At 40.5% G+C, this 23,372-nt stretch overlaps 1 protein-coding gene across 4 annotated transcripts; it reads right to left on the bottom strand.

Moving 5' to 3' along the window:
* Window positions 1-23,368, bottom strand: RBM18 (RNA binding motif protein 18). 4 transcript variants are annotated; one of them, XM_055322388.1, is made up of 6 exons: window positions 23,248-23,368; window positions 19,998-20,126; window positions 11,015-11,141; window positions 7,782-7,868; window positions 6,008-6,093; window positions 1-2,026 (listed from the first exon to the last, which is right to left on the bottom strand). In XM_055322388.1, the coding sequence occupies exons 2-6, from the start codon at window positions 20,108-20,110 to the stop codon at window positions 1,867-1,869; spliced, it is 573 nt and encodes a 190-aa protein (XP_055178363.1). In that variant the 5' UTR covers window positions 20,111-20,126; window positions 23,248-23,368; the 3' UTR covers window positions 1-1,866. The 4 variants fall into 4 exon arrangements, with proteins under 4 accessions (XP_055178363.1, XP_055178384.1, XP_055178355.1 ...); XM_055322409.1 differs by having other exon boundaries at window positions 19,998-20,116; window positions 23,248-23,333; XM_055322380.1 differs by lacking the exon at window positions 23,248-23,368 and adding an exon at window positions 22,952-23,166.
* Window positions 23,369-23,372: the final 4 nt, after the last annotated feature.

Genomic DNA, 23,372 nt, shown 5'->3' with positions numbered 1-23,372 from the left:
CACTGTCTTGCATTTATTCACACGGAGGAATTAAGAATCAGTACAAATAATTAACATTGCTTTAAATACAAATAAATAGCTCTGGTTTCTAAAGGAAACAACTCTAGATAATCCAAAGTCAGGTAAGGTTCCTATTAAAAATAGAAGACTATTTTGCATTAAGTCCTACTCCACCATAACCCCTTGAGGACGTAAGGATAAAATGGTGAATTAGTACTCTTAAGAAGTCACCAGAAAAATGGGAGATAATGCTCCCACCTCCCTGAACTATCCCTCAAATGGAAGGAGAGTTACTTGCATCATAGACAGAGCTAATAAGTGCAGAAAGTATTTACCATCTAAAGCTATCTAAAAAGATTTACCTTGGGAAAGAGGATGAAAATTTCTCTGAACCGGTTCTATAAACTCTGAAACCTCACTCTGCTCAAGATTTGGTTCAAGTGTCTTAAACTCACTTATGCCCACAGGAAGACTTGAATTCCTATAACGCAAGCTTCCTCTTGATAGGAAAAATAATGGTAAGTGTCCATAATCACTAAGAATGGCAGGCAGGTATCAAAATGATTTACCTGGTCAAGAAGCAAAGGTGCTGCCCAATGAAACAGACTGTCAACCTGGCACCAAAATGACCAAAACTGCTGACAGAAACACATTGCCAAATCTGTTGATTTATTTTTCTCTCTCTGCTCCTATATTTAAGATATTCCAAGTGGCAAAACATCAGGCAGAAGTATGTGCTACAAAGGAAGAACCCCTTTAAAGTCATACAGTCTTCCAAACCTTTAAAAACTACATAAAACATGAAGTCATTTTACAATCTTGGTGCCAGAGGAGGGCCTGCTCCACTGACCTTCTGTGTTCACTGCATGTCCCCTCCTCATACTGTACAAGACAGTTCCATTTCTTCTACTCAGACCCCTAATTAATAAATAGTATGCTTGATAGAGATCAATATAACAACGATTAGGTTTTCAAAGAAATTTTGCTTTCCTATTTAGATTGGCCATGATACAATTCCAAATAGAACATTCTCATGCTATAAAAAAAAACCTCATGCAATAAGTGCAATTTTAAAAAGTCCCACGTTAATAACAACGTTTGGTATTATAGAAGGCAGAATTTAAATATTTAGATTTTTAAAAAAATGATCACTATAGAATAAAAGCTGGATTTCCAAATAGGACTTCCGTTGTGGTATAAAATGCTAAATTTGATTCTACAGTTTTGTTTATGCAAACAATCTTAAGATATACACCATGTTTTCCTAACTGGGATTTTGAAACACTAACCATAATTCTTAAACAGATTACCACAACATTTGCTCAAAGAATCAGCTCCTTTTGCCAAGAACTTTTCCTTTTTAGTCTAGTTGGAGGGATTTCCATAATAAATTCAGGAACAATAAGTTCTCAACATGATTCAAAATTTTTCACTTTCCTTCCTCTTACTTTTTCTTTATGCTGTAAAGACATTTGAGCACAGAAGAGTGTTCTATTTTTTTTTTTTAAGATGGACGTTAATAAATTTAGTTTCCTGATTTAAATAACATTTTTTACGTTTGCCTTTCTCTCTGGCCTACTATAGAATGTTTCTGGAGTTACAAATCCAAACAAACCAGCCAACTAGAGCATCCCAGTGTTCAAATCACAATTTTGGATACAATCCTATTTATTCTGGATGATGCTCAATTCCACACATACTTCAAGGAAGAAACATCCATGAGACATCCAAAAATGTTATGTTACCAAACGTTAACATGTGATTGTGCTCTGTTGGGAAGTACCACTCACATCTACAAAGTACAAAGGCAGAGGATTTCAGGTATAGAGACCAATTTGCTTTTGCTGCTACAATCATTCGTAACCATCATCTTCGAGATTTCCAAGCTGTTCTAGAATAAGGAGTAGTCCTTTTTTTATCTGGAGGCTTGAAGTAGGAGTAAACAGGAGCTGCTGGATACTCTGCATCAGGATTCTCTGCCATCATTTTCAGCTTTGCTTCAATGGCTTTTATCTTTGCAGTGACACTGGAAAAAAGGATAGAAGAGGATCAGAGTGGGCCTGGGTACACTCAGAAAATACTTGTGTATCTCATCTTTTTTGCGCCTTTTGTGCATATCACAGAAGCAACAACATACTAAAACATGAATATGCAAATATTTCACATAAAACACTCAAGTAACATTTTTAAAAAAGAGATCAAACCTGAACCATCTATTACATTTTTACTAAAATCTCAGACACTGGTAACAGTACTTTACATATGGCTACATTAAATATTCAGATGCAAACACTGTTTGACACCTTAATGCTCAGCAGATAATAGGCTCTCAAATAATTCAGATAGAAATGGAAAGTGGGATCTGGAAGAGATATTTATACACCTATGTGTTTATAGGAGCATTAGTCAAAATAGTTAAAATGTAGAAGCAATCCAAGTGTTGATCAATGGATAAGCAGGATATGGTATTATTTTACACTCTGAAATATTATTCAGCTTTTAAAAGGAAGGAAATTCTGACATGCACCACAACATGGATGAACCTTGAAGACATTATGCTAAGTGAAATAAACCAGTCACAAAAAGACAAATACTGGACGACCCACTTGTATAAGGTACTTAGACTAGTTAAAATCAGAGACATAAAGTAGAATGGGGGTTGCCAGGGGATTGGGAGATATGGGAATAGGAAGTTATTATTGAATGGGTATAGAATTTCAGTTCTGCAGTATGAAAAGAATTATGGAGAAGGATGGTGGTAATGGTTGTACATTGCAAATATATTTAGTACCACTGAACTATACACTTAAAATTCATAAGATGGTGGAGATCACTGGGTGGCTCAGTGGTTTAGGCCTAGGACGTGATCCTGGGGTCCTGGGATTGAGTCCCACATTGGGCTCCCTGCATGAAGCCTGCTTCTCCCTCTGCCTGTGTCTCTGCCTCTCTCTCTCTCTGTATCTCTCATGAATAAATAAATAAAATCTTTTAAAAAAATTCATAAGATGGCAAATGCTATTTTATGTGTCTTTTAGCGCAAAAAAATTGGAAAAAATAATTTCTGTAGGATTGAAAGAAACATAAGATAGATCATATTCCTCATTTTGCAGATGAAGGAACCAATGCACAGAAAGGTTAACTTGCCCAATATTACATAGCTAGTAAATAGAAGAGTTGAGGTTTAAACACAGATTCTAGATCCCATGCTATTAACTACTACCTGTACTACTTGTTGAATCACTGAAAAATAATGGAAAAAACACCCTGGGAAATCCTACAAAATCTCTTTTTTATGAACAAATATGTATTTATAAATACAATCACTTATGGAGTGCTTACAATGAGCCAGGCATTGTGCCCAAAATTTTACCTATATTGTTTCTAATCCTTACAATAATATGCACTTTTTACAGATAAAGAAACAAATGCAGAGAAGCAGTAATGTGCCCAGGGTTCATAGAGCTAACAGACTGCGCAGCCTGCACAGGATTCAAGCCTAGTTTGTTAAAAGCCCTTGCTTTCTCTTTTCCATCAGATTGGGAGCTGAGCAGCTCTGTATTAGAAAGAAGAGGTGAGGAGACACTGCACAAGTTGGGGGAATTCCCTTCTGATGGAGGTCACTGCCTTCCCTGGACCAGAATGCAAAGCCCTCAGGCAATGGGTATTCTATGACCCATGATTCCCCTTCCATTCTCAGTGCTGTCAGTGGTCTACTGTCAGGGAGAGAAACTTGGAAGGGAATGTATACAGTGGCCTTTTAGAGATCCTCAAAAAGTTTACATCGGCTGCACATACTCAAAACTTCACATGGTCAATGTAAAATTTAAAACCTAAGTTACAATCAAAAAGAACACTGAGGGATCCCTGGGTGGCGCAGCGGTTTGGCGCCTGCCTTTGGCCCAGGGCGCGATCCTGGAGACCCAGGATCGAATCCCACATCCGGTTCCCGGTGCATGGAGCCTGCTTCTCCCTCTGCCTGTGTCTCTGCCTCTCTCTCTCTCTCTCTGTGACTATCATAAATAAATTTAAAAAAAAAAATAAAAAAAAAAAGAACACTGATGTATTACCAATGCATCTTATTACCAAGATGCATTCCAGCATTTCTTCCCCATTAATGGGATAGCCAGCCATTTGCTTTGTAGGAGTCACCAAAAAACAAATTTCTCTAATTAGGTATAGATATTAATAAGAAAGATGTAAGCTGAGGTTCTCTGGATTACAAAATAAATGGAAAATACTCAACTGTCTAGTAGAAGTGCAAACACTGAAAATAAAACTAAAAACAAAACAAAACAAACAAAAAAAAAACCTAAAAACATGTCACTGTAACATGTAGAACACCATGCATAAACACAGTGGTCTCTTCCAAACACGAGTCAGATTTATAAAATTTGTGATCACGGCGGTTCAAACTTTATGGGGATAACAGCAGAGTGGATATAATCCCCAGGGAACCTACAAAAGTCGTCATATATGTTTTTTTAATTTCTGGGAGTACAAAATAGTAAAAGAGCACAAAAATAAGAAATCAATAATATTAACTATTACATTTAATATTTACAAAAATATTAAATTTTATTTATAATATATAAAATATAGTAATTTACCAAATAAAATATTTCAGTAAGTATTATATATACACAAACCAATGATGCTAAACTACTAACTATAAAATTAATTTTACTTTACTAACATTTATCCTGAAAACATTTAGGGATCACTTTCCTCTGAAGCTTCATGAGATGCTTATAAATCTGTTTTGTTTGGTGCAGATAACATACAAGAAAGGTTGGGACACCTGGCAGCTCAGTTATGCATCTGTCTTTGGCTCAGGTCATGGTCTCAAGGTCTTGGGATTGAGTCCCTGTTGGGCTCCCAGCTCAGCGGGGAGTCTACTTCTCCCTCTCCTTCTGACCCTACCCATTCTTATGCTCTCCCCTCTCTAATACATAAATAAAAATCTTAAAAAAAGAAATACACAAGGAAAAGTTGTTTGTTTGCTGTCTGGTCCTCCATCCAAATAGGCATCACTTTCCTGACTTTATGACTGCTTGCTGATTTCTAACCCTTATAGGACACTGATGCTCTTTCACCTATCTGCTCTTCCTCCCCTGGAAAAGGCTTCAGAATTGTATTCTTGCATTCACAGCATGAACTTTCTTTGAAGTAGTAACTCAAAAACTCAGCAGACCTAACTTTGAATTTGAGATCTGCTATCTGCTACCTGTGCGATCTTGGCCGAGATAGTTTACCTTGCTAAGCATCAGTTTCCTTGGATATAAAATGACTATTACAGTACATTTACCAGAATTTTTATAATTAAATGATATATGGCATGTGAAGTGTTTAGCACAGTGCCTGCTTTAGAGTAACCTCAATAAATCTGGCTATTGTTATTAAAATTTCTCCCTAGGCTATAATGTGGGGAGAAAAAAAATCCAAAAACCCTCTATTTCTGCTCAACCATCCACTTAACTTTGCCTTTCTCCACTCAACCCTTTGTTCCTTCTGTTTTGAATTAACTCTGAAGAAGTAACTGACAATTTGTGCACATTAGAACCAACACTGTTACTGTCAGAGAAACACAGCACAGAGAATGAAAGTGCTATAAACCAACACTCTGTATAAAGGAACTCACAGTTGGGGAGGAAGTAGTAGACAATGACAAACACTGATGAGACTTCAGGCTTCATGAAAATGCTTCTCTTTAGGACTGTCTGACATACCCTGTATCCCAGGGTCCAGCATGATGGCTGGTATATGGCAGGTCCATCCAGTCTTTTTTGAGTGAATCAATTCTCTAAGTATATGATCTTAGGGGTATGCAAGGAGAGGATATGTATACATTCGGGAGATTAACTGAACATGTCTCTCAACATGTCAAAAGTTAGTGGATTCTATTCTAAATTAAGAGTCTAAAGATTCACTAAGGTATAAATGAAGGCTTGGAATGAAAAGTGGCTCATACTCTTGGATATTTGTGTTTCTCTTTAGCACAGCATCTTACCTTAGGTTAGACTGAGTGGGCTCAGTGCTTGAGGATGGCTCAAGACTGATAGGAAGGATCTTATCATTCTTGTTATGATCGTACCTCTGAAAGAAAAAGACAAATCACTTGGATAAGCAAAACCCAGTCCTTTACTGTAGTACATAAATTCAGAAACCACAAATCTATTAGCGTATTGTCAGCGTGTTTCTAGACAATCTGAGGACTGCTTTACATTTAGAATTATGCAAAACTCCACACGGTTCTGCCTAAAAGCTATACATTTAGAAAGAGAAGTTTAGAAGTAGCTTTCCATCTAGCCACTAGTCGTCCTTATTTGGCAGTTGAAAAAACTTTGACTTTCTAATTCACAGCTGGTATAAATATACAATAGGATTACCTTCCTACATTTTTGTTTTAACTGTCACATATCACCTCTTACAATATTTATCTTGCTTTATTCAAAATACTTAAGAATTTTGCTAGACTTTTGCAAAATTCTTAACAGGCCTGATTGGAGACAGAAAGTATTAACGGCTTTCAGCCACTGATATAGAAAACATCCTATAGCAAAAGGGTAGTTTAATTTGATGTCAGATAATTATATACCTCTTGTAAAAAGTAAATTAAATACTAAGGAGTAATCAGGAGCCTGTGGTCAAAAAGACTTGTAGGAGAAGAGAGCCACAAGGCATCGAGATTTTCAAACGAAAAGACAGGAACAAAGGATGATTCCTCTTGCGTGTCTTTTCAATGAGACACAGAATGAGAAAATCACAGCCAGTTTGGCAAATGAGACTTGATTTTCTTTTGAGTAAAAAAGTATTTCGTAATTCTCCTTGTTGTTTCTATTTTTAAGGCAACATGTCCTAGAAATTGAGATGGCTCTGTGATTACCTGAGATCCTTCATAAGGATCCAAAGTGTTTGAGCTCTGTTTTTCAGTTTGGACACTGAGCTCAAATGTTTAACTGCCATGACTCCTTACTGGGAAGCTTGATGGGTAGGGAGTCTGTGATCACAAGCAGTGCTCCTTAGCTAAACACTGAAGCTCCACTTTTTAACTGTTACAAATCTTTTCACAGGCAGGTCTGTGAAGACCCCACCACAAAGGAAGAGAATAAGCTCTTGGGATTGCTCCAGTCCACATACTTCACCTCTGGGCCAGGTAAAACAGAATGCCATTCTTTTTTTTTTTTTTTAATGGTCATATCTTTTCCAGTGCATTCTCCCAAGAGACCAGCCAGAAGATGAATAAGGCGATTTGCCACTTCTTGGGCTTTGGAGACAAAACAGACTCTGCAAAGTCCTACAAATAACTCTCAAACTCTCTGGAGTAATGAGACACTGGTGCTTTAAGCATTCATACAAACCACCCATTTCTCAAGCAGTTAGGATAAACATATTCAAGCTCTCCACAAAATTGAGAGGCTGGGAAGAGTCTAATAATGCCTAAAGCAACTAATTTTAAAAATAAATACATTTTTTCTTCCAAAGAACAACCCCCACTGAAAACATGATAGAGGTCTGAGTATACACATCAGCCACATGGAAAAATCAATCAAAAACAGAATCTGTGGGTATGTGGAAAGAAACAATGAAAGAACTTAATCCCTCCTGAGATGTTTCTTAAAAGAAAAATCTGGCAACACAGATGGTAAATACAAGTAGGAGACCAAAGTATGACTGCTCCAGATGTGCAGAGGCTGGGATGCAAATGGATAAATGGACAACTATCTTCTGGAAAACTCATTCTGGGCAAGCTTGATGTTGTCTTTCTAGCCAATTAGACTTACCTTTACTTGAGCATGTGCCCATCGCACCACCAGCTTCTTAGACAGAGCCAGCTTGCCATTGAGACACTGGATGGCTTGTTCTGCTTCCTGTCCAGGAAAGGGAAGAATGTTAGCCAAAACTTCAAATGCCTAATTAGCTGTATGTATCTCATAGGGCTTCACCAGCTTTGATGGTTGCAGTCCTAACCAGACTGCCTTTGATAAACAACTTGCAAAGGATTTATAATTAAAAAATAGAGAAAGAAAGGAAAAAGACAGAATAACAGAAAGGGTATGAGTTTTGTAAAGTCAGCCAAACACAAATGCCAATCCTGGCTCTGCCACTTACTGGCAGTGTATCCTGACTGACAGGTTCCTTAATCTCTGTGAATATTAGCTTCTTCGTCTATAAAATATGCATACTACTACTTGTTCCTCATTGGCTATTGTGAGGAGTCAAAGAGTGCATGTAAAGAAAGCATGCAGCACACAGTAAGCACTCAATGTTAGTGGATTGTTCTTACTAGGTGATACCTTTCTGTACACTTCTGTCTGTCAGGACCTATTGTGCTAAGAAATTTACTTCCCTCAGGGACCCTGGAACTATACCCCAGACTAGGGCTTATACTTTGGATCCAAAGTGAGAAACAGTAATGGCTTCAAAGGATATGGGAGTGAAGGAAACTAGTCCGGAAAAAGCAGGAATGAGTCAAAGAGCCTGTGAGCAAGGTATTTGTGTGAGCCAATCTATGCACCTGGCTTTTGGAGCCAAAAGTTCCCTGACCCTTTCCCTATCAGATACAGAAGCAACAAGGTTAAAAGGAATTCCTGAAGCTGGATAAGAGTCATTCTAGGACATTCCCAGGAAGCCTGGTCGTACTTTTCCATCCTGCCAAACCTTCTCTGCCCCATGTGTATCCATGAGGCACTCAGCCAAGCATAACCCACGTCTACTAGGGGGTGAAGAAGCCCATAAGAAACAGGAAGAGGAAGAAGAAGAATCTATCTGAGATCACAGTATAATACCCACAGGCATTCCAGTCCGGTTTTATCAGTGATTCTCTTCTCCCTCCAGAGTTTGTCAGTATGACATTCAACAGACATCTGTGTACTCACTATGTGTCAGCCATTGGAAAGTCACTGCCATGCTTGCTTGTCTAACTGAGAGACAGATATGAGACGTTTTACTCTTAAGTGTCACCAATCAATTAGAATTTACATGGTACTCTCTATTGATTCTGCAGCATCAGCAGTAATAAGATGTCAGCAAGGGAATAAATGTTTAAAAAAAAATTCCTCTTTGTATATCACTTCAGAGTTCATGTATTCAACAGCTTTATTAAATGCCAACTGTATTTTCTTATATACCCTCATCTATTTTTTTCAACTTCCTGGAAGGCAAGGAAGGTATTTTTAATCCCCATTTTTAAATGAAAACTGAGGCCAAAAGAGGTTAAGAGACTTGCCCAAAGTTAATAAATAAAAGAACCAGCAATAGAAGCTAGGCTTTGTGACCTGTAGTCCAGTGTTTTGTTTTTTTTTTTTTTTTAAAGATTTTATTTATTTATTTATTCATGAGAGAGAGAGGGAGACGGAGAGGGGGAGGGGGGGGGAGGCAGAGACACAGGCAGAGGGAGAAACAGGCTCCATGCAGGGAGCCTGACGTGGGACTCAATCCCAGGTCTCTAGGATCAGGCCCTGGGCTGAGGGTGGCGCTAAACTGCTAAGCCACCCAGGCTGCTGTGTAGTCCAGTGTTTTAAAAATAACATGTATTCCCAGCATGACCACTGATTTTTAGCTGTCTACAAGGGTTGCAAGAATATTCATCACATTCTATCATTAGGGAAGAGTAAAGTATTTAAAAATGCTAACCATACACAGCATTCTTCTAGTTTCCCCATTCAGAACAGCCACATATCACTTAGTACCTCACTCACAAAAGTTAGAGGAAATTGAAAGAATCCTCAGCACTGATAAGGACAAACAACACTCTCATACAGTCTCAGAACATACTGATACATCATTGCTTGAGGATAGCAGTTGTATCAAGAAAAAGTATGTAAGGCCTTTGTTGACACTATTCCATTTCTACGGATATACATATGTGTGAGCATAATTAGAAGTATGAAGATATTCACTAGCATACTGTTTATACTTGTGAATCACTGAGGACAACCTAAATAGCTAACAACTGGGGATTAGTCAGTTAACTTATCATATATTCCCACAGTGAAATACTGTGCAGTCATCAAAATGACATTGATTCATTTTTAAACTGAGGTCTAAGTTAAAACTCTGTATCAATGATTTTTTGCAAATATGTAGTCGCACTGGTGAAACCACAGTATCGTGGTATAGAATGTTATCTGGATGTATAATAAAGGACAGAAAATTAATATACTTTGAGTGGTAAACAGGACAATATGATCTTATATATGTGCTCTAAGCCATATATGTGTATGCATGTGTGTGGGTGAAGAAAGACAAGACTAGAAAGATATATAACTAAATATTAACAGTGATTATGCCTGGGTATTGGGCTGATAAATGAAGTCACTGATCTGTATTTTCAACTATATTTAACATGTATTATTTTTTATAACAAGAAAAACAGCCAAATATAATATTAACGAAACAATAACTAGCCAATGCCCTTCCACGTGACTAATAAAGTTATAGAGAATACTAAACAGTAAGTCTGTATTTAATAACATTCAAATTCAATTTCTTTATCAAGGTATGTTCACTCAAAAGATAGAATTTTACTCCAAGAAGATACACGTAATGCTCTCTTCCTTCATGTATATTCAAATCTGTATGCAGTTGTTCTGAGACTGAGAAGGGTTTTAAGAAATCAAAATAAAAGAGTTTGTGGGTGGCTCACCACACACAGGGATGATTCTGCACCACGGGGCAAAACTACTGAAAGAAAAGGAGGCTTTGTTGGCCTGCCATTAAAGGAACAAACAAACCACAATAGGGAGGAAGATGTCCATGTGCTTAATGTGGGCACCCCAAAGCATCTGGTCAGTAAAGTAGGTCAGCCGCCTCAGACCGGGAGCCTGGGGAGGGTAGATTTTGAAAGCCATTCACTCGTTTATCATGGGTCCTCCTGCAGGACTCAGGGCAAGGCACAGAGAGATGAATCTGACATGGCTCCTGCCCACAAGGCACTGCTACTCTAGTAGTTGAGAGAGATGGCTAACTAAGTAGGGGAGCATAAAAGGCACCGTGAAAAGGAAGGTTTCTTTACCTGCTTAGTTTCGAAGTTAACGAAACAGTACCCTCGAGGCTGCCCCTCCAAAGCACCTGATTTGTGGAAGAGGAAGTCAAACTGCTTTACCGTGCCAAACTTCTGGAGGAGCTTGAGGAGGTGGTATCTGTAGAGAAAGAATAGACCGTAAGTACACTCTGGGAATCTGGCTAGCCACTTGGCCCAAAGTGTGAGATGAAAGCAGGAGATAATTTATCCTGAGGGGGGGAAATATCTTGCACCCCCGCCCCCTGCCTTCTTCCAAACTGCTGCGTTAGTTTATTTGGCAAACAGACTTGTTTGCCTCTATTTCGAATGGGACTTGAATTGTCATGGCTATGCATCTGTCCAGCACAAAAATACCAAACAAAAAACCACACCTAACAAACAGCTGTCTGGCCCACATGTACCATTTGTTTTTCTTTCGGAGAAAAGCTCAAAAATAGTGTCAATTTATTTATTTTTAATTTCTTGGCAATGAACTAGTATTTGTGAGTAACTACAACTCCATCAGGAACACATACCCACACTCCAAAAGCCAAGGACTATCCTCAAAAATAAATAAAGTAGCACATACATACACATTCACACAAACAGAAAAACAACCTTGGAAGACTTCTGTAATAGATTTCATAATTAATCATTAGCCACAAATTGCACTTGGGTAAAGCTCTGCCAAAAACCAAACCACAGCTAGTAGCACCTCCATAGGTGCCTCAGAGTTTCAAGCCCCGAAGTGACTGAATGTTAGGGACAATGTGGAACCACAATGTGACTGAGGCTTAGTCTCACACAGGGCAGGGGAACCCAGTCAGTTCTATAATCACCCAGCTGTGGGTAACTAATCAACCTCAGAGTTTTCACACTTTCTACTCAGGAACATGGCTGATAAAGAATATGGATGACCCAGGAAGAAATTTGACCCCAAGCTCTTGCTTGTCATTTTGTCCCTAGTCCTCTTCTTGGATTCCTTTCTCTCAAACTTATTTGGTTTCTATAGAGCTTTTAAGTTATTCAAACAGATGTGGCCTTTAACAGGTTGCTGTGGCCAATCTCAATTCCAACTTCCTGTCATCTGATGTAAGGGTGAGACAAACCAACAGCTTTCCCGTTTCCTTTTCCTTTGGCCTTCCTCCTGGCATCCTCCACACTATTCAAATGGAGTCAAGGCTTTCTCTAAACAATGCTGTCCCTGTGATACTAAAAAGGTATCAGCCCACATGCTAAATCTGTTATTACTGGGAATTCTACCCCATAGGGAGTCAGTAAAGCTGTAGTTACAGCCACATTTATATTCACATTGTTTTCTAGGAGAAACTCATCAAAATTTTATTCTTAAGAATCTCCTTTGGGAGGCAGGAAGATTTGAAGTGGATCATAAGCTATATATATTAAATTTGATACTAATGCATATCAACAAGCAAGCCTATTATCCTGGATCAGGTGCCTGACACAGAATAGCAAGGAAGACATAATACAGGTCTTGCACTGGGGCAGGATACAAGGATCCCAAGGCATATTATGGACATTAATCTGGTCTTTAGACCTGTTTTGAAAGGGCAAACAACTGTATCTCCCTAGATTCCAAATTCACAACTCCCATCAGGAGACCTCAGCTACTACTGAGGATGTAGGAGGTGATTCTTTAGGGAAAAGAGAGATGCCTCAAGTGTAAATTTCTGGTTTTACTTATTTCTGAGTAGGCTTACCGTTAAGGGTGAGCCTCTCGAATACACAGATGGGCTGGGAAGAATCTCTCCTGGGTCTCTAATTAGTGGATTAATTAAAGTAATCTCTATGCCCAACTTAGGGCTTGAACTCACGACCCCAAGATTAAGTTGCATGCTCCACTGACTGAGCTGGCCAGGAGCCCCTCCTCTGTGTCCTTAACTCACAGCTGTATCTTCTACTTACTATACCCACTCAAGCCTCAACACAGTGTTATTTGCCATGAATGGTGGGTCAGGCCCATTTTTCTAAAGAACAATCTAAGGGCTACTGTGGGCTGGTCATCTTTTCATCAGCTCCATTCTGCTTAATAGCAGGAAGGTAAGGCAATCGGCATTTCCTAGGAAATGAATTTTAATCTACTCAGAAAAAAAAATGCCAAAAGATTATTCTTTGAAAAGCTAACAAATATGTTCTGCCTGAGAAGTGCGACCTTAAAGATTCCAGGAACATCTGCTTAGGTCTGTGTCTTTCAACTTCTCCAGGATTTCTGTCCTTGTTTGATAATTTCTTGAAATTATCGGAACACCAAAACAAAAGGAATGAAATGTTTACTATTTTGCTTCCTGGAGATGGGAACTGCAAGCTCTGATAGTGAAAAAAGCCTGAAGAATCTTGCTTTCACATCTGCAAGCACTTTCATCTGCTGCTGAAGTATGAGAGGGCTTACTACTCCTCAGAGCCTTGCTTCACTTAATGAAATGTGGGCCCTGTGGCTTCAGGAGCTAGTACACCAGTCCCAACATATTTCTGCAATATAGTGCTTTCTAGTGGGTCTTGAAAAATGGCCTTCCTGCCTTATGGCACAGAAGTAATTAATCTACACAAATGTTAAAATGGACAATTACTGCTTGTCAAAAACTGTAATAGGCACTTGAATGATCCAGATGAATCCAACTAGGTCCCTACCTTTAAGGACCTCACATTCTGGTTAGAGGAAAGAGATATGCAATAAAAAAAAAACTACAAAGTACTATGATACTTGCATGTAGAGGTACATACAGGAGCACACAGATAAAGAGGCCCAATTGTGTAGGGGACATCTGGTTAGTGAGTATCACATGAAAGGTGAAAAGGAGTCTGCTCCACTGGAAGAGAGTGAGGGTAAGGCAGTTAAGGGATGAGGCTGAAAGGCAGGCAGGGGACAGGTTGTGAAGGATGTTGGTGTCCTCGGTGAGGTAATTTTAATTTGATGCTGTAGGCAATGGGAGGTCAATGAAATGACGTTTAAGGCTTATTATTTTTTAAGATTTAAAAAACTTTTTTATTCATGAGACACACACACACACACACACAGAGGCAGAGACATAGGCAGAGGGAGAATCAGGCTCCTTGTGGGGAGCCTGATGCGGGACTTTATCCCATGACCCAGGATCACACCCTGAGCCAAAGGCAGATGCTCAACCACTGAGCCACCCATGTGTCCCTTAAGATTGTTTTAAATGCATAATTTGTTTTAGAGAAAATTATCTTTATAAACTGGTAGAAGTTATTTGCTGGGTCTTTATGTTCTCTGTTTTATACGTTTATTAAATAGTGTTACTGTGTTTCGAATCTAAGCAGCAAACAGTAAAGGCTGACTCTTGCAAACCAAGGCATCAAAGAAAGCAGCATAAATCATGACAGAAAAATAAGTAATGGGCTGAGAAAACCATAGTTTCTTCATGGGTAAGCACACTGTTTTCACACATCCATGCACATGCTCTCCCCTTCTGTTCTATTTCATCTCTGAAAGTCGGCCTCAGAAGGACCTTTTTACCTGGATGGCTCTCCACTGCTTTTAAGTTTACTTAGTATAACCCACTCTGACCTCCCCTCCACAAACAGATGCTCTTTCTAGCTATTCTACTGGTCAGTGTGAACATGATTCTCCATTTCTCAGGCAAGAAACATCAGGGCCATCTTCAATTCTGCTCTTCAATTGTGTTCTTCATCCCTTAGTCACCTACTGGCTTCCAGGTTCACTGTCTCTACCTAAGGTGATAGGCCTAGTTTCTGGCAGTCTCTCCTAGCTAATCTTTGGTCGTCTTTGCTCCTCCAACCCACTCTATGTACTGATATGATATCTCATTTCTCTACTAAAACATCACTTCCAGGTTGTCGGCATCCTGCTAAACACTCACAGTAATAAGTCTCTTCTATAAGAAATTCACATTTCTTGTTTGAATACATTGAAAAAGCCCTGTATTAATCAGATAGTATTCCTTATTTTATATTTTTTAGATTTATGTATTCATTCATGAGAGACACACAGAGAAAGGCAGAGACAGAAGGAGAAGCAGGGTCCTCGCAAGAGCTTGATGTGGGACTCAATCCTAGAACCCTGGGATCACTACTCATGCAGAAGGGAAATGATCAATCACCCAGGTACTCCCTAATGTGATAGTATTCTATCTCTTCCAACTAATGTTTTCACTATCATTGAGTATTCAACCACTCATTTAGTCAAAAAGGTCCTCCCGACAGACTGCTCACCCTTTCTTTCCTTCCTTCCTTCCTTCCTTCCTTCCTTCCTTCCTTCCTTCCTTCCTTCCTTCCTTCTTTTCTCTCTCTCTCTCTCTCTTCCTTCCTCCCTCCTTCCCTTCCCTTCTCTTCTCTTTTCTTTCAGATTTTATTTATCCATGAGAGACACAGAGAGAGAGGCAGAGACACAGGCAGAGGGAGAAGCAGGCTCCATGCAGGGAGCCTGATGCAGGACTCTGCCCCGGGTCTCCAGGATCAGGCCCTGGGCCGAAGGTGGCGCCAAGCTGCTGAGCCACTTGGGTTGCCCACACCCACTCTTTCTTATTTCTACTTAAACTCTCTACTTAGAATGCTCCTTCTTTTAGAATTTCTGCTGCTTTATCCTTCATTTCTCCTTATGAATTATGCAGTGGCTATTAATTAGGCTTTCTACACAGCACATTTAATGCGTGAAAAAGAAACCCAGTATTAATCCTTTCAGAGGAAACCACAGTGTGGAAAATAGGTAATGTCTAAGGATATTAACTTTTTTGGTTTCTCTGTTGCAGGCACTAGCAATGGTATTTGGAGGTATTGTTTTTTACCCTATGGTTAGACTGGGTCCCACAACAATTTAAAAGAAGTCCTTACATTTTAACATTTAGAATAGGATAGTTTAGGCTAGGATTGTTCTGTTATATGGACTATTATAATATATGCACAAAGAACAGTAATTTAGGTGATGGGAAATCAGTCCCATCATTCACTATTTTTCAGTACACTAAGTCAACGTACTCAACTCTTCCTGTCCCAGAAAAGAGGGAAAGAGGTGCACGGGTGGCCCATTCGGTTAAGCGCCTGACTCTTAATCTGAGCTCGGATCTCAATCTCAGGGTCCGTGAGTTCAAGCCTTGCGCTGCGCTCCATGCTAGGTGTGAAGGCTACTTAAAGACAAGTAAACTAGAGAAAATATTATCTGCTCTGCTTGCCTCATAAGGTTGTTATGAGCTGAAATAAGAGGAATAATATAGTATTAGAGCTAGAAGAAATGTTCAGATCATTAGTTGAACATTTTCACCTTAAAGGTAAGTAATATAAAGTGTCATATAGTTTGGAGCAATCAGAATAGAGTAGAAAGAACATGAGTTTACAATCTGCTACTTCCACAAACAATAATACATCATCATTCCTTGAAATCTAAACCTCTAAAACCTATTTAGTCGTACAGGTATTCTTGGCAGATAGCATAGCCATGAAATGGTGAATACTGCAACCACAGAGCAATGAACACAAATTAACATGAAGCAGAATATCAGAGTGCTACACAGTTGGTTAGCAATGCATATTCCACTGAGAGATTATTGGGACGTTCCAGGTAATTTGAACAGGACTCAGATTAATAACTAAGAAGCACATATACATAGGGTAACTCAAATGAATTACAAAATAAACTTTGAAAAATTTAGTGGAGGGATGCTTGGGTGGCTCAGTAGTTGAGGGTCTGCCTTCGGCTTAGGGCGTGATCCCAGAGTTCTGGGATCGAGTCCCACATTGGGCTCCCTGTAAGGAGCCTGCTTTTCCCTCTGCCTATGTCTCTACCTTCTCTCTGTATCTCTCAGGAATAAATAAATAAAATCTTTAAGAAAAAAAAAAAAAAAAGAAAGGGCAGCCCAGGTGACTCAGCAGTTTAGCACTGCCTTCAGCCCAGGGTGTGATTCTGGAGTTCTGGGATCAAGTCCCGTATCGGGTTCCCTGCATGGAGCCTGCTTCTCCCTCTGCCTGTGTCTCTGCCTCTCTCTCTCTCTCTGTCTCTCATGAATAAATAAATAAAATCCTAAAAAAAAAAAAAAATACTTAAAAAAAAAAGAAAAAGGAAAAGGAAAAGAAAAAGAAAAGAAAAGAAAAATTGAGTGGAAAAATCTTTTTAAAAAACTGTCACAGTTTTACATATCCTTGTAACTATTCACAACAATAAATATACACCTATATATTGCCTCCAACAAGAGGTGAGAGACCATTTGTATAAGAGGGGCATTCAAATCAGTTTATAAAAGAGATCAGGAAGAGGGACAGTAAAGAGGAGGGGTATGCACAGGAAAAAGATAAGAAGAGTGCACAGCAGGGGGAAACAGCGGAACTAGCAGCAGTTTATGGGTGGGGGGGGGGGTTGGTTTAATTATGAAAACTGGAGTGTGATCTACAAACTTCTCCTAAGAGTCATTACAAGTTTAAAGACCTAGATTCAAATACTGTGAGATTGAACTACAACCCAGGTGCCCCACATTCATGAAAGTCACAGCACGCAATCCTACAATGTCTGGAAACGACTATATATATATTTTTAAATATTTTATTTTTATTTATTCATGAGAGACACAGAGGGACAGAGAGGCAGAGACACAGGCAGAGGGAGAAGCAGGCTCCATGCATGGAGCCGAATGAGGAACTCGATCTTGGGACTCCAGGATCACACCCTGGGCCAAAGGCAGGCACTCAACCACTGAGCCACCTAGGCGTCCCTGGAAATGACTATATTTTAATAGTCCATCTAAGTTCATCACTACCCACTTTAAGAGGAACAGGATCCAGAAGTTTATGTAATTCAAAAACTTGGAAGGAAATTACACATTTCCATAATACTTACGTTACTAACGTGTTAGGTGTCTTTGCTGTAATTAAGTAGAGTAAATGAGATAATACTAAGCATTTCATGCCAACCACAGTTATGACTGGTAGCTGTATCTTTAAAAAGAAATACATTACTATTTAATAAATCACTTTGTTTGGCAGAGAAAAAAAATTTTTTTAAGATTTTATTTATCTATTTGACAGAAAGAGTACAAGAGCGCAAGCTAAGGGAGCAGCAGAGGGAGAGGAAGAAGCAGGCTCCCCGTTGAGCAAGGAGCCTGATGCAGGGCTTGATCCCAGAGCCCTGGGATTATGACCTGAGCTGAAGGCATACACATAACCAACCCAGGGGCCCCAGAGAAAATGTTTTAACATAAGGAATCCATAGAAGAAAAACGGTAAACAAAACTGCATGTGGCAAAGACGTGGGGAAGCCACAGGTAGACCCTGCAAAGCCCTGATCTGCAGTTTAGTACGTGATGTCCACCTTTGGCCTGACATAAAAAGAGCAGAGATAGCAGTAGGAAAGTTTTGATTCAATGTTCCTGTTAATGATCTAACTGAAGAAAACATTCATATACTCCAGCTTATGACATAAACTGAGGTGGCAGATACCCATTTGAACCTTCCTATCAAGCAGCAGGACACAATTAGAACAAGCCTCATTACAATGAACTGTAGCCAAAACAATGAATAGTGTTTCCATGTTCCAGATTTCCACTGAGACAAGCAGAGGTGGGAATGGAAACCACTCTTTGGAGCATCCCCTCACAGCTTGGGTTTTAGATGATGGAAACAGCTTCTCTGATCAACAGACATAACTGAGAGGCTTGGGTGATTCACAAATTTGTCCTCAAAGCCATGAGCCAAAAAGAGAACAAAAATAAATGCACAGTTCATATTCCAGGGCCCCAATGACCAAGGTAACATAATATGGGGACAACATATCTTAAATGGCATCATAATTCCTAGAGGGATCCAAAGGTATCTATATTTAGCTAACTGAACTTGAACAGGATCAAGGAACTGAACTTTCTTTTATGATCCTGATCCATTAGTTCACACCCCCTCCTCTCTCCCAATCCCAATTGTATATACCACCTCCCCTCATCCTAGATCCAAATAAATGGATTCTCTTGTCTCCTCTCATCTTGCCTTTAACATCATTCCAAAGGGAGTAACTCTTAGGACCCATGGCATACTCCATGCTTGCTTTAAGCACTCTTCGCATTGAGCCCAATCTACTCACTCCTTACCATCCATCCTGCCACCAACCACAGCCCTGTACCTACTAAACTAGGAGAAGGAAAAACTTAATTCTCTCTGCTAAGAAATTGTTTTAAACTATAATGGCCACAGTACAAAGAGTGGGGAGTCAGGACAATTTAATTAACTTTGTTACCCGGGGCAAGGTACTGCCATGTTTTGGGCCTCAGTTTCCTTTGCTGTAGGATAAAAGAGCTGGATCATATCAGAGGTTTTCAAGTGTGCTCCAGAGTCCTCTAATTTACCACCAAAGAAAGGGTGGCAGCTGCCAAAAGGCTTTGGGTGGACCTCCCTCCCTTTAAGCAGAACAGCTCTGAGCCTTTATTTTAAAAATAGGCTCTGGTTACCTTGAGACAGGGTTCCTCAGATTTGAACACTGCTTAGCATGGCACTTGGCACACAAGAGGCACTCACATCATTTAACGAATACAGGAAAACCAAAGGGACTGATGTGATCTCTAAGATGCCTTCCAGCTCTGACTTTCTATGGTTCCATGGCTACATGATACAATTAAGTGGTACCCTCTGCCTGTTTGTGAAGGTGCTGAGACTTCTCCTGCTTGTTCTTTCATTTTGAGGAACAAAAGTACGCTGTGGGGGCTGACTCTAGAAAATAATGCACGGTAGTCACTGGGTAAAAGGATTCAAATCAGTGAAAACAGGAGAACATCTTTGGCAAGTAGGAAAAAGAGGTCTATGTTTTAAACAATACCCAAGCCTGTGTTCTTGCTGAAGAATCCGGATACGGGAAAAATGTCAACATAACAGGTTAGTGACAAAAATATATACCCTTCAAAGATAATTAAAACATAAATAAAAGGGCCAAAAAATATCTTGCATCTCTTGAAAGTTTTCCTGAACATTATCACTACAAACACCCCAGGTTTGTAGGTAACAAGTTAAGATGACTTAGACTTACTCTGTGATCTTGGGGTCCAGGTTGCCAATCCATAACCGGTGCCCTTCCTGCAGGGAACCTTCAGAAAGGATGGATGCATTCTCCAGGGGAAGAGTTTTGGTTTCTGCTTCCATCAATCTCTATGAAATACTAAAGGAAATGTGAACATTCAGGCAGGAGAGGAGCAACACTCTGTGAACACCAGACTTTAAATTCAACTCAACAAACGTTTATTCAAGGAGGGCAAACTCTGACCAGTTCTTCAAAGGCCTCAACTATTCCACAACTGGCCCCAGCACCAGTTCCCTTGGGACAGCTCCTCTGGCAGCTGGAGTGCAAAAGCTTCCATTTAAGGTGAAAGGGATATGGTTCTACATGCAGAAACTAAAGTTTTCCTCTTCTGAAGCAGGAGGCAGACTGGGCAGGAGGCCAAAGTCTCTATTACTACATGATACTTCAGTTTAGCAACTGTTACCCAAAATAAGTCTTAGAAATCACCAGAAAGAAGACTCTTAATGGCACTGAAGGAGATGAGTGGGAAAGAGCAACATAACATGTTTTCCTCACAGACAAGACAATCTAGGAAATTTAAGGCCCTAGATTTTGGAGGTAGAACTCGATTTTAAAGCTGGTTGTGGGTTTGGTGAATTCCCTGAACATTCTGGGAATGTTCTCCTGTTTCCTCATCTATACTATGAATGGAGATAACAGTTCTTATCTTAGAGGGCTGTTGTGAAGATCAGAGAGAGTGCATGAAAAATCATTAGATACTGCATCTAACAGCAGTAAGCAATCAGTAAGTGTTCACTAGCATCATATTATTTTGGGAGACTCGGAAGAAGAGATTAACTCCTCCACAGTCATTCTAGTTGCACCATTTACTAGCTGTGTAACCTTGCTCAAGTTACTCTGCTGTTCTGTACCTCAGTTTCCTCATCTCTAAAATGGAGTAACATCTCATCAAAGTTGTGCAGATTCACAGAGTTCACACACCCAAAGCATTAAGAACAATGAATGGCACCTAAGAAGCTTCTAATTAATGTTAGCTTAAATTATTACTAGCCTTCCATCCTGAAAAGACTCATCTCACAACCAGAAAAGGATGATGAGGGTTATGATGGAGACAATAGTGGCAAGAGAAAAAACTTGGGTGTCAAGAACACCTGGTTTCAAATTTTGGCATTTCCAATGGGAGTCACTTTCTCTCTAAGCTTGTTCCCTCATCTCTACATACTAAACCTTGGCCTGCTTGTAACTTAAGGTTGCTGAGAGGGCCAAAAATGAGATGGCAGATGTATAATAAAGCTTTAACAAGTACAAAATGTGGCAGAGAAAGAAAAAAGACCTGGGAAGATGGCAGGTTGTGCCAGACTTCGGAACTAAGAATACACATAGGACCCATGTATATTATGTAACCAGGAGTGCCCCAGAGGTCAGTGCAGCAGGAACTGTGTTTTAAAAACTAGTGACATAGACTGAACACTGCTGTTACCTCCTATTTATCTCAGCACAGCTTATGAAGTCTGGCACAAGGTGGGCCCTTAAGTACTTGTTGAACGTGTTTATCTAGCCCCACATGGGAGAGTATTCTTCTTCCTTTCCCACTCACATGTTCATTCTGTTCAGCAATGCATAATAAACAACTGCTAAACCCAGGGCTATGTGCCGAAAACAGATATATATGTAAGCTACAGATTTCGCTCTTACCTCCTGAGAGAAAGGTGAAACACACATAAACAGAATCCCAGGAATGGAAAAACAGGAGGAGAAACGTTTTGTCTTCTCCTTGCTTTCCTTTCCTCCCATTTTCCTACAGATCACTCATTCATTTAAAAAGAAAATCGAGTATCTATTTCTAGTCCTTGTCTAGATACTGGGGACAGAGCAGTGAACAAACAAGTCTCCACTAGGGATGCTTATATTGGAAGTCGGGCAGGACAAAACAGAAGCAAAATAAATAAACAAGATGTAATTAGTGACAGCTGCAAACACCATTAAGCAAGGTGATCTGACATGGAGACGGAGGCTGGACTACTTCAGAATTAGTGGAAAGGGAAGGCCTCTCTAAAGGACCTAACATTTGAGATCACGCTTCAATGACAGGACCTCCTGATTTTCTCATGTCTGAAAAAAGGCGATACCACCAGCTACTTATTATCACAGGAGGGTACCATGTTTTGATGCTACGACGAGTACAGGATATGGGGCCAAAAGATTTGTATTCAAATCCTGGCTTTTGCATCCAGTTACTGCATGACTTTAGTTAAGTGTCTTCTCAGAAAAGCTCTCCCCAAGGGTTGAGCTCCTTGTTAGTGTCTATCAAAGCCACCTTTCTTTCCATATAACGCCAATTCAATGTGATTTACTATTCTATCTTCCCTTTCCCTCACCAGAATGCAAGCTCCTAGAGGGCAGGGCCTTGCCTATCCTGATCAGAGTTCTACCCCCAGCACTCAGTACACGGCCTGGCTCACGGCTGGTGCTCAATATTTACTAAATAAGGCTCCACTTGGAGCTTCCACTCCTTCTTCCTTTCTAGGATGGGCCCAATTATCCCCAACTCATGGGTCGTCGAGAGGTTTAAATAAGACAGTATGGGGGGGGGGGCAGCCCGGGTGGCTCTGCGGTTTAGCGCGACCTTCAGCCCAGGGCGTCATCCTGGAGTCCCGGGATCGAGTCCCACATCGGGCTCCCAGCGTGGAGCCTGCTTCTCCCTCTCCCCCTGCCTGTGTGTCTCTGCCTCTCTCTCTCTCTCTGTGTGTGTCTCTCATGAATAAATAAATAAAATCTCCAAAAACAATAAAAGTAAGTAAGACAGCGACAGCTCAGCACAGGGCCTTTTGAGGAACGGCAGGCAGGGTGTAATGAGATCAAGAAGGCGTGCGACTATCAAAGTCTTTTAGGTCTGCAACGGCGACAACTCCCTAGATTAAAAGTGCTCGCACCGCGCTGTTACATCTACGGTCGCGGCTAACCTGCAGCAACATGAAAGGCAAGAACGATCATCCGGGGGAGCTAAAGTCCGGAGGAGCAAAGCCACCTGTTCCTGAAGCTAAGGGTCACGGCAGGATCAAGCCTGGAACCCCGACTTCCCGATCCCTGGCCGCGAAGTCCCAGACGCGACGGGTCATTTCTCGGGTCGCTATTTCCGGGCTAGCGGCGGGACAATCCGGGGCGGGGCCTGAGAAGCCGCCTTGCGAGGGCAGCCTCCTCTGTGAGTCCCTCGCGGGGCGGGCTCTGGGGTGCAGGGGCGCATCGCGACCGGACGTACCTCGTGGTCTCGGCGTCGTCCCCTCGGCTCATGCCCCAGAAGCAGGTCCCGACTCCGCGGCCCGACGGCCCTCCAGACGCGTCCGCCTCAACACCGTCCGCTGCCAGGCCGCCGGTGACGCGCTA

Source organism: Nyctereutes procyonoides, unplaced genomic scaffold (genome assembly GCF_905146905.1).
Source record: "Nyctereutes procyonoides isolate TBG_1078 unplaced genomic scaffold, NYPRO_anot_genome, whole genome shotgun sequence".
Classification (NCBI taxonomy): Eukaryota; Metazoa; Chordata; class Mammalia; order Carnivora; family Canidae; genus Nyctereutes; species Nyctereutes procyonoides.
This window is presented reverse-complemented; position numbering and strand designations above follow the sequence as displayed.

Coding starts and splice junctions, on each gene's coding strand:
- RBM18 (XM_055322388.1), bottom strand. CDS start 20,110: ATGGAAGCAGAAACCAAAACTCTTCCCCTGGAGAATGCATCCATCCTT. Junction 7,869..11,014: donor TTAACTTCGAAACTAAGCAG/GTAAAGAAACCT, acceptor TTTCCTGGACAG/GAAGCAGAACAAGCCATCCA. Junction 6,094..7,781: donor GGGCACATGCTCAAGTAAAG/GTAAGTCTAATT, acceptor TTTTTCTTTCAG/AGGTACGATCATAACAAGAA.